Source organism: Lepidochelys kempii, chromosome 10 (genome assembly GCF_965140285.1).
Source record: "Lepidochelys kempii isolate rLepKem1 chromosome 10, rLepKem1.hap1, whole genome shotgun sequence".
Classification (NCBI taxonomy): Eukaryota; Metazoa; Chordata; order Testudines; family Cheloniidae; genus Lepidochelys; species Lepidochelys kempii.
In genome coordinates, this window is record NC_136389.1 from 66443650 (window position 1) to 66460990 (window position 17341).

Below are 17341 nucleotides of genomic sequence, written 5' to 3' on the forward strand. Positions count from 1 at the left end.
CTAGTGGTTCTGTTGTGTGGTATGTGGTTGTTGGTGAGTATTTGCTTCAGGTTGCGGGGTTACATTGGTCAAACTGGACAGTCTCTACGTAAAAGAATAAATGGACACAAATCAGATGTCAAGAATTATAACATTCATAAACCAGTCGGAGAACACTTCAATCTCTCTGGTCACGCAATCACCGACATGAAGGTTGCTATCTTACAACAAAAAAACTTCAAATCCAGACTCCAGTGAGAAACTGCTGAATTGGAATTCATTTGCAAATTGGATACTATTAATTTAGGCTTAAATAGAGACTGGGAGTGGCTAAGTCATTATGCAAGGTAGCCTATTTCCCCTTGCTTTTTCCTACCCCCCCCCGACGTTCTGGTTAAACTTGGATTTAAACTTGGACAGTGGTCAATTTGGATGAGCTATTGCCAGCAGGAGAGGGATAGCTCAGTGGTTTGAGCATTGGCCTGCTAAACCCAGGGTTGTGAGTTCAATCCTTGAGGGGGCCATTTGGGATCTGGGGCAAAAATTGGGGATTGGTCCTGCTTTGAGCAGGGGGTTGGACTAGATGACCTCCTGAGGTCCCTTCCAACCCTGATATTCTATGATTATATGAGAGTGAGTTTGTGTGTATATGGGGGTGGGGGGGTGAGAACCTGGATTTATGCTGGAAATGGCCCACCTTGATTATCATGCACATTGTAGGGAGAGTGGTCACTTTGGATAAGCTATTACCAGCAGGAGATTGAGTTTGTGTGTGTGGTTTTTGGAGGGGTTGAGGGGGTGAGAGAACCTGGATTTGTGCAGGAAATGGCCCACCTTGATTATCATACACATTGTGAAGAGAGTGGGCTATTACCAGCAGGAGAGTGAGTTTGTGTGTGTGTGTGGGGGGGGGGGGGGGGCGGAGGGTGAGAAAACCTGGATTTGTGCTGGAAATGGCCCACCTTGATTATCATGCACATTGTAGGGAGAGTGGTCACTTTTGATAAGCTATTACCAGCAGGAGAGTGAGTTTGTGTGGGGTGGGGGGTGCGGAGGGTGAGAAAACCTGGATTTGTGCTGGAAATGGCCCAACTTGATGATCACTTTAGATAAGCTATTACCAGCAGGACAGTGGGGTGGGAGGGGGTATTGTTTCATGGTCTCTGTGTGTATATAATGTCTACTGCAGTTTCCACGGTATGCATCCAATGAAGTGAGCTGTAGCTCACGAAAGCTCATGCTCAAATAAATTGGTTAGTCTCTAAGGTGCCACAAGTACTCCTTTTCTTATTGAGGCCAGCGTCTTTCAAAGTTACAGGGTGTCATACAAAATCTCCACTCTGGGTACAGTATACACAAACAACATAGACCTGTCTATCTATTACTTGCCTTGTGAAGTCCACAACCTTGTTGAGGCTCCTAAAACATGCATAGAAATATAGCCATGTATACTATTAAAATTAGAATGTCTAAAATTGAAAACATTTTATCCATAAGTCCTTAAATTGCTATTTCTACCAATTCTGCATATTTACAATAAAATAATACGCTGAACAAGCACTATCAAATTGATATCAGTACTATCAATTGCCATCACTCAAACATTGTATACACTAAAAAATAAAATATTATTCACATATTTATGCTTTCAACAATATTTCTTAACAAATCTTCTTCATATGGAAAATATATTAATACAGAAAATAGAAAATACTCCTCTGAAGAAATGTTCCAGCAATTAAGTCTATTGCCAAACAAACAAAAAATCCCTTTCCAGCTTGAAAGAGAATGTTCAGATAAGGTAGCATGTATATTTGAAAGCGGTGAAGCAGCTAGATATATTAAATATGAATTTCATAAATTTTAGAAAGTATGGGGTTTTGTGTGTGTTTATATGAGCATTTGCAAGATTAGATGGGGGAATTCTCTCAGACTTAACTATTTTTCTGAAATGATGAATTCTGGATTTTTGGTTTTTATTTTGAATTTTAGTTCAGTCATTTTGAGTCACTTACAGTGAACATGTCCACTGTTTCCAGTGCTTGGCTATGGATTTCCCTGGCAAGTTGTACTTTTTTTTTTTTTGTTAATTTTGACAATTGATCTGGCTTTGGTGTATTTACAAGGTGAAGCCACAACTGGTCCCAAATTCCTTGTCTTCTCTTTCTTGGCAGTGCAAATTAACTTTTTTGACATATTTGTGTTACCATACAGTACACTAGAGGGAATTCTGTAGAAAAGTTATCAAAAGTATTGTGCTTCCTGTCTATCATAATGTATTTTTAGCATGGCAGATCCTTAATTAATCAAAGTAAATATCTTTTCTGAATATATGCAATGTCAGTGGGAAATATGAACAGGGAACATAAGTAGCTGCACTAGGTTGCAATCAATACCAAGTAAGAGAGTATCAATCATTGTTTATTTAGAGAGTATATAGCCAGTTCAGTCTAATTTGAGGCTGCAGTAACTTTTAAAGAAGAAAAACCTTCCACAGCTGTGGACAATAATGCAAGGAATATTAAGTATTAAACTCTTCACCCAACTTCAACTCTATTTGAATGACCAAAAAAGGTTGCATGAACAGGTTGGCTGTGTATTAAGCAGGTGAGGAAACTTGTTATAGTGCCTAAAGCATCATCTCATTTTTAAAAGTGTTGCAAAAAAACCCCCAAAAAATTATGGAGAAGAAAAATAATGATTGGCATTTTTTAAAAACTCTGGTAGCATTTGTACACTTAAGAAGTAGTGTCCATTTAATGTTAAACTTTTCAACATTTTCCTCCTACATTATTTCACAAGATGTCCTTGGTAGATTTGGGAAAGAAGCTTTTAGAAGCTGCACGAGCAGGTCAAGATGATGAAGTTCGCATTTTGATGGCAAATGGAGCACCTTTTACCACAGACTGGGTAATAAAAAAATTTCATTTCTTTGAAATGTTTTTACATTATTTTTGTTTTCTCTGTGATATCTTCCCTGGAAAATAGTGTAATTAAACGATCGGAAATCTGTACAATCATATAAACCTACATTGAGGTTTATATATATATTCCCGTATTGAATCTGAGGTTGGACATTGGATTATGGTATTGCAAATTGAAACTGGCTAGTTAATTGTATTGTTGACATAGGAATTACATACCCAGGACTATTTTGGGCACTTAAAAGTAATTGATGATTGTGAACTCTGAATGAGTTAATCTTTTAAAGGCAGTCCAGGTGAACTTTGGAAAATATAATAAAATGTGTACATCCTTCATTCAGAAAGAAAGCTTATCCTGATTACATGACCATGTGTTAGTTTAGGAAGAGGGCCCAATTAATAGCTTTATTCTAATTGCTGATGATCAGCAGAAGTAGGGTCAATGACAAACACCAAAGGTGGAAGTTGGTGGAGTTCGAATGTGTATGTGACTTTGAAGAGGCAAGCCACAGACAGTGCTCTCTTCTCTGGATGATGGGAACTTGTTGGCAGAAAATCTTAACTTGGAAATTTTTCTTTTTATATTTCTTTCCTTCAACTTGCAGCTCCTTCTTTCCATGATATTAGAAAGGGAAAAGATAGGATTATTAAGACAAACACAGTTAGAAGTGGTTGACTGATGCCTGGGTTCTGTACATCCAGGATAAGAGACAAAACGAGAGGGTTGGAAGTGAGTACTTCATGCTGGGGGTTTTTTTTTTTTGGTTTTTGTTAATAGTCCACTTTTGTACCACATTACAGTTGGGAACATCACCACTTCATCTAGCAGCACAGTACGGACACTATTCAACAACAGAAGTGTTACTTCGAGCTGGTGTAAGTCGGGATGCAAGAACCAAAGTGGATAGAACTCCATTACATATGGCAGCATCTGAAGGCCATGCAAACATAGTAGAAGTCTTACTTAAGGTAGAAACTTCTTTTTGTGTTATCTGCCATTTGAAATTGAACCTGAATCTAGAAGACTAATTAATCATAAATCTGCATAGGTGTAACTTTTTTTAATCCCTCAATTGGCTGAAAATGACTTTTTAAATAATTTTAAGGGCTTTTTAAAAATTTAACGTCTGTACTGAAGGTGCACATCGTACATTTTTTTTTTCCCATTCAGTTTTGTATTTTATTTTTAAATATTTGTAACAATCAGTGTGCTTTCAGGCAAATTGTTTATTGGCATCCAAAAATAAGACTTCTTCATAATGCAGTACTATATAAATAAAAATATTCTAAAACCTACACATGTGGTCCTAGGAATTATTTAATCCTTTGTGTTAATGTGTGTGATAATTACTGTAAAGTACTTTTAATGAAATAGTAATTGTAAGACAGCACAAAGTTCCTTGCAGCAAGCAAGTGAAAGAGAGTACTTTCATCATCTTGGACATAGTTCCATTTGCAGCATTTTGCAGTTCAAACAGCCTGTGCTTATTTGATTTATGTAATGTTTTTGTTTGCAGCATGGTGCTGATGTTAATGCAAAGGACATGCTAAAGATGACTGCTCTTCATTGGGCTACAGAACACAATCACCAGGAGGTGGTGGAGCTCTTAATAAAATATGGAGCAGACGTCCACACACAAAGTAAATTTTGCAAAACTGCATTAGATATTGCAATAGACAATGGGAATGAAGATGTAGCAGAAATATTACAGGTAACTTTTTGATTTATGATGTAGATGAAACTTACAGAAAGATGCTGATCAGCTAAATTGTTAATTTAGTAGCTGTGGGAGGTTGCATGGTGATGAACATAGATTTTCTCCCCTCCAGTCCATAGCATAGAAGTGAGATAATGCTAATACACACTATTTGTGTAAAAATTGGCTGAAGAATGCTTCTAGCCCCTGCCAATCCAAGAAGTGAGGGCCTTTAGTCTTTTTAACTTGCTCATTCTGACTTACAGAATAGCTGGGCTAGTTTGCAGATGAGGGATGGCAACTAACTCTAAGCTACGGGCATCTCTGGCAATATGTCCTGGCTTCAGTGTTAGATTAGTTTTCCGTGTGGGGGCTAAATTAGTTGGTGGAATGGGAGAGGGAGGAGATGCCCTTTTTTTGTTGGAGGCACCAGCCCAACTTTCTATACTAGTGAGGATTGGATCCATTGGAATGCCCAGTTTCACACTGCCAGGCTTTTTGGTTTACCAGTACAATCGCTTGCATGGTAGCTTCAGACCTTTTTAGATGCTGAGATTATGCAGTTTTATATAAACTTCATGGTTAAATGGGCCTGTATGGCCGAGAATAAGTGAGGGTATTGAGTATTCAGTATTGAAATGCTAGGGAAACAGGTGTTGGTGGCAGTCTGCTGTTTTACTTCAGTCAGATTATGTTGCCTTTATGAAGCTAATAAGATAAAGTCTAAAGTTGCAGCCTCTTGGCCACAATTTACATAATTTGGTGAGTTCTCATCTGTCCTTGCTCTTTCCAATCTACCTGAAATTGCTCCTAGATTATTACGTAGGGGTTGACTGTAGATTTATATTTTTATCTAGTTTTATTTACCTTCTCCTGTGGAGGAAGCTGTCATTTTAAAAAAATGTTTTTATAGAAGTATAATATGTTTGTTTTTAATGTTTATTTGCAGACTGAATAGTATTGTTGTCCTTTGACTCCTAGATTGCAATGCAGAACCAAATCAATACAAATCCAGAGAGTCCTGACACTGTGACAATACATGCAGCCACACCACAGTTTATCATTGGACCTGGAGGCGTGGTGAACCTAACAGGTCTGGTATCTTCTGCAAATATATCAAATGCAACAGCTATTTACATGCGTTTAGGATAGCTATTGGGACTTAGTTGATTTGCCATTTTATGCAGACTATTAAGAACAGTGATGGTAAGATTGCAGCAGGTGCCTTATTCCTCTTTGTTGTCTTTTGCCTATTATTAATATCCAAGTACTTAGAATAATAATGTAAATTGAGGTAACTCCTCAGAAACTGCATTAGCCTAACAAACTTGTCTTCAGAACAGCACTTTTGGTTTATAACAAGACCAATATATTTCTTCACTGTAAAAGATAGGGACTTGTGTAACATTCTAATACAAGTTTGTGAACTGACTTTATTTTTTCTCCTACTAGATGAGACGGGAGTATCTGCTGTACAATTTGGAAATTCATCAACATCAGTATTAGCTACATTAGCAGCTTTAGCAGAAGCGTCCGCTCCATTGTCTAACTCTTCAGAAACACCAGGTTAGAAAGCAAAGTAGTTTATTTACACTGAGTAAACGAACACAAAGAATGTGGAGATAAAGCGTTCGGCAGTACAGTTTGTCTGAAAATGGATTGAAATTAATTTAAAAATACTGAAAATAAATTAATACCCATTTTGCTCAAACCAGCAATGTATGAGGATCACATCGTGTAAAATACTTACCACATAAAAGTCATAACTATTTCAGAGTAAGACTTTTTTTATTTACTGTTGGTATTTCTGAATTGCTTGGAGGCAGCACTTATTTTCATGAAATGTGACATCATTCAAGAGCCTATATAGTCAGATCAAAAACTGGTTTCTGACCTGCTATATTACTAGTTGGAAGAAAAACTTGTAATATCTGAACACTAAACATTTTTTTAAAGTATCAGAGGGGTAGCCGTGTTAGTCTGTATCCACAAAAACAACGAGGAGTCCAGTGGCACCTTAAAGACTAACAGATTTATTTGGACATAAGCTTTCATGGGTAAAAAACCCCCACTTCTTCAAATGCATGGTCTGAAGAAGTGGGTTTTCTACCAACAAAAGCTTATGCCCAAATAAATCTGTTAGTCTTTAAGGTGCCACCGGACTCCTCATTGCATTTTGTTTAAGTTCATATTTTTTAAAACTAGGAAAAGATGGCCATAAAATACAGTATTCAAACAAAACATACTCCTCATGTGAAGACCACTGAATAATCTTAAATATATTGGATTAAATGGTTAACCAACTTGAGTGCAGCCCATAAAATGACATGTGGGTCCTCTCCCAAAACACTGAAGCACCCTGCCTACAAATGTAACACATGAATGTAGAGCTAAATCCTGCCTGGATAGCACTACTAGTGTGACCAAGGATGCTGGAAAATGTATTCACTATTCTAGGAATCCTGCCAGTGGGGATAGTATTGGGGAACACTCTTCTGGGCACACATTGCTGCTGCACTGAAAAGGAGCAACGTGCATCTTCAGCTAGTATCTGCAGCCATCTATAGCATGTCTCACTCTGCAAGGCTGTGGGACGACAGAGAATCATTTGGCTGCCAAGATACTATAAAGTGCCATTAGTCCCAATTACTCTGAACATACAACAGCCTACATCTTTTATTCCCTTTTAAAAAAAAATTTTAAACGAGAAGGTGCTGGCTACATCCCTTTTTTTGGGAACTCTTAACAAAGCTTGGGATGGCCTGATATTTTCCAGAGGCGGTTTTTACCAGGTAAAAACATAGTTTTTAGCACCCTGGGAAAAACTACTTCATCCCAGGTTAAGGCATTTTGTGTTTTAAAAACTGTTTCATTAATGCACACCACATTACCCTTAGTTTTAGTTACATATTCAAATTGTGGCTACATAAGGCAGTAGATTCATAGATTAATTTAGGGTTGTACAAAAAAAAACTGCAGTAGATGTAATACTTGTAAGGATAATACTGAACATTGGAATGTCTATACATTTTTGGTTTGGTATTTTCTCGATTAAGTTATATGTGTCATGACTCATATTTCAGTATTATAGTCGAAAACATTTGATTATATGAAAATTACAGTAATGCAGAGTTGTAGGCTTGAAGCATTAAGCAATCAGAAGCATGCAGAGTTGCAGACTACCAATCCAGGTTCATTTGGCTGTGCAGCATTCTGTAGCAGAAGACCAGTTTTGATGTAGTGAGTAGACTGACCCTATTCCTCAGTTTTGAATGCATGTATCTGAAGTTTGAAAAGATTTGTTCTATGCTTGGAGAACTTGCTGGACACTGATGTAGTTATTTTTCCCAGTGTCCTGGTTTAAACCAAGTTTAAGCTGGTATGTACCAGCACCCTGTCCTCAACTAGATTTTGCCCAGGAAATTGCCAACCCTATTGCCATGAACATGCTTTCCCAGTCTTACCCAGAGAATCTGCTGCCTTCCCCTCATTGCCACTTCTGTCCATTTATGATGCAGAAAGTCAAGAAAGAGAGGGCAGTTGTGAATCTGGTGGCACAGAAGTGGCTTCAAAGACTATGATTATTAGACCTTGTGAAGATGGCAGCAGATATATAAAAATTATTCACCTAATGGGTCCATCAGGCAACCCAACCCCATCCAGCAAAAGTTGGTAGTGTGACATTTTGAAAGAAGTAACTAAGGAGAGAGATTTGAGCTGGGTAATCTTTCTCTTTCAAATAAATCAGAGTACGTTCTTAGAATACTTCAGAGTTAAATGCTGGAGAAGATCTACAAGATTAGCAGTGTATTTAGGATTCAGTGGTAGATGTTCTTTGATAACTGGCTGAGAGCTCTCACAGGCCCACCTTTCCTATGATGCAGTAGAACCCAAGCCAAATGCCAGAAATCTATTAAAGGTGCAAAGCCCTGGAAAAAATAAGCTTTATAAATAAACCAACCTGAAGTCTCCAATGGCTTTTAAAAAGTATAGCAGGAAAAATAAGTAAGTAATAACCTGTGTATCAACACCAGTATATTCAAGCAAAAGGCTACACTTTTTGTGTCCTTAGTAAAATTAGCAAAAGTGTCATAATTATATGTAAAAGAATTTAGCAAACCCTTAGAGTTGGGCTGTGGCAGTAGAGTCATCATTTTTGGCTATTATTGAGTAGTAAGACTATGGTAGACTTTTTTATTTTTAAAGTTATAAATTTCTTTGAAATAAACTTGGTTTATTTTAAATTATTTCCTTGCATAGCCTCATTGTTTAATATAGTTAATACTACTTTGCTTTCTTGCATAAACACTTCCTGAAGAGCATTTTTACTTTGTAATTCCTTAGGATAGGGATCTCTACGGAGAAGGCTTCAGAAGGCAATGATTGCAATCATTATTTGAATGACACAGTCATTTTAAATTGTGCTGTCATTAATTGCAAAGATGAAAGCTTCTTAGTTGTATCTATCTGATCTGACATTTCTGAGATGACATAGGCTATAGTTTTAAATTTTATTCTGATAGAAGGCCTTCTAGTGTCTACTGCTTAAATCAAAGCCTCTGCTTTTAACGTAACATAGGATGAACATAAACATAGGTTTAATGTGCTTGAAAATGTTCATGATTGTCTAGTGCTTACATTGCTTTTTGTGCCTTAGTATTTTTTTGATTTTTTGGATAGGGTTTTTCCTCCTGACATTTTCAAAAATAAGGGATACTGTGACGGGGTCTATAATTTAAAGGGCAAATTAAAACAACCTGAGATGGATAACACACAGTTTATCAATGCTCTGAATAATATCTTTGCTGGTTTTTAGCTTGATTCATAAATGTAATATAGAAGAATTTGGGTGGGTCATTGCGATATATACATTCTAGAATCATGGGTTTGAAATGCAAAGGTTTGTTTTTATTATTTTTGATCTTGCAAAAGTGTTATATGATGTTTAATTTACCTTTTTAAAGTTCACTTTCTTCTTATTACTTTCCCAAAGTAAATATTTTATTTGACTCCCAAGTTTTTATTTCTGTGGAAAACAGACAAGATTACCCAATACTGTTTACTTAGCCCTGTTTGATATCCTCTACCAAGACCATTTAGGTATGGTTTGGCTTTCTGTGTGTGGAACACACATACAATACAACTTTAAGATCCTACAGAGGTCTTTTTACCTATTACTGCCTAGGAAGAAGATATCATAACTTGTGGGTCATGGGCCAGATTCTCAGCTGACTTCGTTGGACCTATGTGAATTTATACCACATGAGGATCTAGACCCACATTTCTATCCAAAACTTTTGTTACAAGTCACCCTGAGATTACTATAACTGAAAATATTAAAGAACAAAATATTTTTTTCCAGTTTCTTTACTTTATACATGTGACAGGAATTTGACAACATTTAGTTAGGGCCCTACCAAATTCACGGCCATGAAAAAAGGCATCACAAACCGCAAAATCTGGTCTTTTGTGTGCTTTTACCCTATACTGTGCAGATTTCACAGGGGAGACGGTGTTCTCAAATTGGTGGTCCTGACCCAAAGGGGAGTTGCAGGGGGGGTCACGTATTATCACCCTTACTTCTGCACTGGCTTCAGAGCTTGGCAGCCAGAGAGTGGCAGCTGTTGGCTGGGTGCCCAGCTCTCAAGGCAGCGCCCCTCCCCTCCCCCCCACAGCAGCGCAGAAGTAAGGGTGGCGATATTATAGCATGCCACCCTTCTGTGCTGCTGCCTTCGGAGCTGGGTGGCTGGAGAGTAGCGGCTGCTGATTGAGGGCCCAGCTCTGCAGGCAGCAGCGCAGAAATATGGGTGGCAATACTATACTGTGCCACCCTTCTGTGCTGCTGCTGGCAGTGGCTCTGCCTTCAGAGCTGGGCTCCTGGACAGCAAGTGCCGCTCTCCAGCTGCCCAGCTCCAAAGGCAGTGCAGAAGTAAGGGTAGCAGTACCACAAGCCCCCCCTACAATAACCTTGCCACTCTCCCACAACTCCTTCTTGGGTCAGGACTCCTACAATTACAGCACTGAAATTTCAGATGTAAATAGCTGAAATCATGAAATTTATGATTTTTTTAAAATCCTATGACTGTGAAATTGACCAAAATGGACCATGAATTTGGTAGGGCCCTACATATAGTTCATTGATTTGTGTGTGCATGCTGTTACCCAGGCTCTGCAAGGGGTGTTTGCCAGTAATAGTAGCAGTAGTACTGCTCTTGGACCCACCCAGACGGCTTTCCTAAACGTCAAAAGGAAGGCAGAAAAACTCTAGAAATGTTCTGTTTAGAATGTTGAGTGCACTGTACATAGTGTGTGCTATCAATTTTTTTTAAAGAATTAGTGAATTAAAAAAAATTCAGATTGACCCTTTAAAGACCTCAGAGCACTTTTCAGCAGACTCTGAACAAAACATTTGTTTCATTACTAATCATCTCAGAGTTTATAATGGACGTAGCTGTGTGCAGACAACACAATAGCTATTGGGCTCTTCAAAAAAATTATCTCACTCTTGCTGCAATACTAATACCTAACTCGGTACTTAAAATATCCCAAAATTATTTTACAAAGTATGAAAAATGCTAACTAAATCAGATTATATTCTTTTGGGCTGAATTCTGCCCTGTTCAATCCCATTGATTGCAGTCAGGGCAGAATTTGTACCAGTACGTATATTTTTGAAATGTCACATTTCTTGCACCGATGAAAGATTACCATTGACTTCAGTGAATTTTGGATTAAATCATATAAGCATAGTTAGTATGTGAATAATGCATTAGATTTATAGCTGTAGAAGAAACATTGAATTTGAAGTGGCATGTAAAAGGCTTCTAATAGTTACTAAATTCTGCGTCCCAATTTGTAAATTATAAATATCCTGACCTTCTTTACACTTTATCAACAGTTGTGGCAACAGAAGAAGTAGTGACTGCAGAATCTGTGGATGGTGCAATTCAGCAAGTTGTCAGTTCTGGAGGTCAACAAGTTATTACTATAGTTACAGATGGCATTCAGCTTAGTAATCTCCATTCAATTCCAACCAGTGGAATAGGTCAGCCAATCATTGTGACCATGCCAGATGGACAGCAAGGTGAGTGGAAACAAGATGCTCAATGAGAAATTTCAAGAATAATTTTAGTTTAAAATCTTGATAGTTCAGGAAAATGTGGGACTTCTTACAAGATCTGTTTATGTGCACAGCAGATAGAATCGACATTTGCTGTATGCAGTGAATTATTTCTCTAGATCTGCTGCGGCTGAGTAAGATGCCATTTGAATTGCATTTTTCTGTAGCTGTGCAAGTCCACTAAAATGGGTCAGAAATGGACTATAGGGAAAAAAATAAAATTTAAGAAATTAATTTAACCAGTGAGATTTGAGTATGCAAATATATTAAGACGAGTGGGGGAGGAGGAAAAATTTCTAAGGTGTAAGGAGGAGAGGTAAGATGTTGAAGGGAAAGGTGATGATCATCTGACTTCTCTCTCTGAACCCGGGTTGTTATAAACTCAGTATCAAAAATAGAAAATATAGAACACCAACAGTAAAACAGTCTTTCAGTAGTTAGGACCCTTTTTCAGAGGAACTCAGGCAGAAAAGTGGGATGTAAAATTTGAGGACCCAGTGCCAGGAGCAGCGTTTGCATAGCATGGGTATCTGCTCTATGAGGATCCTCTCTGGACTCCAGGATGCACAGGACTTTTTGAGTGCTGTCTGGGAGAGGAGATGGGGCAGAGCTGGTGGATTCATGAATACACCTTGTACCCAGCTGGAGCAAGAGTACGTTTACTGTGGGAGCTATTGCTACCCTGACGCTGCAATAATGGTTTTGGAGTTTTGTGTAAATACTTCCTGTAACAGCTACTCCTGTTGGAAATGATTCTTTTCTTGGTTTCCCATCATCAGATCACCCTCTGGGATCCCCAGTGCAGAGCTTGGCTTAAAGCCATGCGTTGTGGTCCAGGATTTAGTCCACAGTCTGTGGGCAGATACAGCCATTTATCACGAAACATGAATCTATACTGTCACTAATTGAATTGAACTGACCCTTAGAAGAGCACTTACATTTGCCATATAGCCAACCAAATGAATATTTAGGAAGTATGTATACAATGTACTATAAATATGACCATAATTTTCTCAGGGTTCGGGAACTGCTAGATTTTTTTCAAATTGCCTGAATGATTGACCTCAAAAATATAAGCCATCTTACTTTTCACAAATTATTTAAAAGGAGATAGTCTTGTAGCTGAAGCACAGAATTATGAGTAGGGAGATCTAGTTTCTATTCCCAGTCCTGCCAAACAGATATTCTGTGATCTTGTGACTGGTCACTTAATGTATGTGCCTTGTTAACCTATGAATACAATGGGGTTGAGAATACCTACTCATCACCCCTGCTGTGTTGTGAACCTAAATTTAAAAAAGAATTTTGAAATCTCTAATAGAAGATGCAGTAAAAGTATAGCATTTTGAACTTAATGAGTATTTCATTGAGCTGTGTTTTTTCTGTCGGAAAAGCTGGCTTTTCCATTTACTCTTGAAAGTATTTTACATATTAGTTTTATGTAATGTAAATACTGGCCTTGTATTCATATTTATCTATATAAATGTTTTTACTGAAGTATTAACAGTACCAGCAACAGACATTGCTGAAGAAACTGTGATCAGTGAAGAACCACCGATCAAGAGGCAGTGCATTGAGATAGTTGAAAATCGTGTGGAGTCTGCAGAAATAGAAGTAAGGAGTCTATTACCTGATGTGTTTTAACCAGAATTTTCAAAACTGAATGTTTTGTTGTTTCTTGTTTTATAGCTCAGTTTCTATGCAGCCACGGAATGAAGATAACCTGTTTGTATTCCCATATCCTTTGTTAGTTTATATCAGAATTTGTGTTTTACAAAATTGCTATAGGAAGTAGATAGCATAGATATGTTCAATCCTCAGGTTGCCCATTTGTGCATATATATTTCGCTTATTTTTGTACTTGGTTAATTTTTTTTTTCTTTTAATGTCACCGGTAAATTCCTAAAACTAGATACTGATATATCATCATCTAATATGACTTTTCATAAATAACAAATGAGAATAATGTCCTTTCATCTCTCTCTTAAAAACACATTTGCCTTGATTACTGAAAATATATCATGATTTTACCATTAATGACATCTATGTAAGATATTTAATGAATGAAAGGACAAAACAATAAGATTCTATCTTGCTGTTACAAAAATGTTTCAAATTTTTACCTTTTTTTTTTTTTTTTTTTTTACTGTGTGTGCAGAAATATGAATAAAGCATCTAATTGCACCATCTGGTATACTGAAATTTTGGTGCAGAAGTCCTAACTTAAAATAAAAGTGAGATCTATCCTTTTTTATATATAAATTTATTTAAAACCAAAACATTTTTCTGCAATCCACAATTGTGCATTGGCAACCTCTTTACTCCTTGCTCTATCCCTGCTACTTATTTTGATTGAAAGTCTATGAAAACTGCTACCTTCCCTGATTAGACTGTAAATGCCAAATTATTTTGTTTCTGTGAACCTTACAGTATTTTGTTTCACAAATGTATTTCTCCTAGTTTTGTGCCTCATTATTGTACAGTGTGTGGAAGGATACCTCATGCATGACTAATAGCGAAAATTAGCATATTTCCTCAATGACTTTTTCTCTCCATAATATATTACATGAAGTACATTCTGCCTTTAGTTGTGTGATCATTACAGACTATCAATACAGTTGAGATTTTCTTGCTGCACTTTTTTAATGTATGATTTATAATAAAAACAAAACTTCTGTTCACACTCTTTTAAAAATCTGCCTGAATTTTTCTTAGTAAAGAAAATTATAGTTCCTTGATCTCAATAACGTAACATATTAATAAGTCAGAGACAAAAAACAGATTGATTAAGAAATGAATCAATTCATTTCTAAATATAGTAGATCAGCATGGTAATATAAATACTTTTTTTAAGTGACACTGTTAGCTTAAGTTATATATTTTAAACAAGCCTTTTTAACTGTTACTAAAAATACTTAATAGATTTTCTTAAGTGTTTCACTTACGTTTTCAAAAAATTTAAATATCAAGATAAATTTAGGCCTTGATTATGAAATAAGAGGTGTACAGGCAGATCTCTGCACCTGCACACAGCTCTGACTTTGGGGGACAGGACCACAGAGGTTTGATTGCATCCATTTTATGGTAGGATTGGGAAATTTATTGGTTAGGGTCCCTTTCATGCTGTTGTCATAGCTTGAGAGCAAAAGCTGATAAATGCTTGAAACAAGAAAAGAAAATAACCTAATATCTGAAGAGCAAAACTTTAATCTCTTCTTGAATTGAATGTTGCAAACGTCTTTATCATTGCCTTCAGTTGTTTGATAGATTTTTAAATAAAAGGGGGTAACATTATTTAAGGCTAATAACAGCTTTCTTCACCATTTTAAGTTCTTAGCACATCTATATACTATGGGCTTTATTTCTGAAATCTTTATGTAAACCAAGCTCCCTTTGACTTCAGTGAGAGACTTTCTTGTTTAGTGGTTGCAGGATGAGGACTTTGGTTAATTTTTTCAGTTTGACTTCTGAGCTCTCATAAGAGTGTATTAATCAAAGTCTGAATTGCTAGGAATATAACTCACTTAATTGCAGTTTTGTGAAGCATGTCAAAAATTGCAGATGTCACAAACATTTTTAACGTACTTAGTAAGTGGCAAAATTTACCTTACACAAACATTTATTTTTTGACTGCTTGAGTTAAATATTGACTTCCATCCATAACTTAATATATTAATTTATAATGATTCATATTCACCATTGAGTTTGACTTCACTTTTCCCAGAGTAGCTTAGGAAAAGTGTAACACACATATTAGAAACACCAAGCAAATGGAATTATCATTTCATAAGTCTTTTTAATTGAATTTAGTCGTAAGTTCATCTTAAAGGATCACATTTCTTCTTTTTTATCGACTGTTAAATATTACCTGACATTTTCCATTATTTCTAATTATACACAGCACTATCTGTGCTGCCCATAATAACACCTGATATAACTATAACTGAACAAAATGCTCTCTGTAAAAACATAAAAATTGGCAGTGGGGGTTCAGGGGCATTTGTAGTTAGTGAAACTACCTCTAACTCACTTTTTTTCTTTTAAATTGAAGTATCTCTTTAAAATACAGCCAGACTTCAGATGAATACTTGTGTAGAATATTGTACAGTAAAAAAACCCACTTCATTCTCACAGTTTCCCCTGAGATAAACTATCTGCCTACTCAAAACCACTATCATCCATATCTTCAGTAGCGATTCCTAGCACTGATGTTGTTCCTTTCAGTCCCCAGTCCTTCTGTCTGTGGTAGACAGCTTTATGCAGTTTATCTCTTTTGTTTTTTTCTGGTGAGATTCTTCTTTCCCCCCCTTTCTCTGTGTTCTGTCTCAGAAAGAATGTAACCACTGTGCTTCAATTGCATATATGCAGCATACAGGGTGGTGATATGAGTTCCTCACTCAGGAGCAAGTCCCTCAGTAGTCTATCTAAATTAGAAAAGGCTCTCCTGTTCACTTCAGCCATCTACGCTTAAGGGAAGTAGAATATGCAGAGAGAATGGCTCACGCAGAACAACCATTCAGCCAAGGATATGACTATTAAATCTGTTGATGCTGTGTATTCTAAAACTGGGTTCTTCATCAGGTGGGCTTGCTTGTTGGAATTAAAGATCAACAATTCTTTCTCTGTTGTACCAAGCATTGGGACCCACATGTTTGGAGGTGAGTGCCCTGTCATTCAGCTAGCTGGGGGCCTGGATGTAGGTATTGCAACCTCCCCCTCCCGCCCCGGCTTATGGCAAGATGGCCAGGAATATAGCAAGAGGTTTATAGCAAAGATTATTCTAAGTGCTCTCTTCTGAATCTGAAGGTCTTGATTCTCCAGTGTGCTTCAAAAATCCACCTTCAGCCCATAGCCCCTCTCATTCTTCAGGGATCAGCTGTATCTGTATCTAGTTCTTCATCTGAACCTGTCGAGGTTAAAGTTAACAGCCAAAAGGTTGAAGCTACAGTCCTTTAGCCACTGTACTTGGTACAAGTTTTAGAAATTCCAGCCACTTAAAGCATCCTTGAGTTCTTACTTAGCTACAGTAAGTAGCTGTACCATTGGGTGCTCTACGTAGTAACTTCAGGTTACACCCTGCAGTTTGTGGCTGACTCTTCCTTCCCCATTCGTCTTCAGAGACCCTTTTCATGAGCAACTTCTCATCCAAGAGGTCGAGAACCTCCTGCACCTGAGAGCGGTGGAGGAGGTCCCTTGGGACATGAAAGGAAATGGGTTCTACTTCTGCTACTTCCTAATCCTGAAAGCAAAATGGGGCCTCATATCCATTTTGGACCTGCGTTTCCTCAACAAGTCTCTCAAGAAGTTGAAGTTTTACATGGTCTCCCTAGCCTCCATCATCCCCTCCCTAGATCCGGGAGACTGGTATACTGCCCTTGACTTGAAGGACGTGTATTTCCATATTTCCATTTTCCCAGGGCACAGAAGCTTCCTCGGTTTTGTGCTGGGCCAGCGCCATTTCCAATTCACGGCACTGCCATTCGGTCTCTCGTCAGCCCCAAGAGTATTCACAAAGTGCATAGCGCCAGTGACTGCTTACCTGAGGCACAGGGGTGTTCAAATTTACCAGTACCTCGACAACTGGCTAATAATGTGTGGCAACATCTCGATCTGGTTTACTC

At 37.5% G+C, this 17341-nt stretch overlaps 1 protein-coding gene across 5 annotated transcripts in view; it reads left to right on the forward strand.

The window, feature by feature from the left end:
• GABPB1 (GA binding protein transcription factor subunit beta 1) overlaps positions 1-17341 on the forward strand; it is a 37534-nt gene that overhangs the window by 10895 nt on the left and 9298 nt on the right. For 4 of the 5 annotated variants that reach the window (XM_073304016.2, XM_073304017.2, XM_073304020.2 and 1 more), the window contains exons 2-8: positions 2782-2889; positions 3705-3872; positions 4421-4615; positions 5582-5693; positions 6053-6166; positions 11499-11684; positions 13219-13334. In XM_073304016.2, the coding sequence (XP_073160117.1) occupies positions 2782-2889; positions 3705-3872; positions 4421-4615; positions 5582-5693; positions 6053-6166; positions 11499-11684; positions 13219-13334 (999 nt within the window). Of the gene's footprint in view, positions 1-1238; positions 2587-2781; positions 2890-3704; positions 3873-4420; positions 4616-5581; positions 5694-6052; positions 6167-11498; positions 11685-13218; positions 13335-17341 lie in introns of those variants that run through there. The other variant, XM_073304018.2, reaches the window with a different exon arrangement.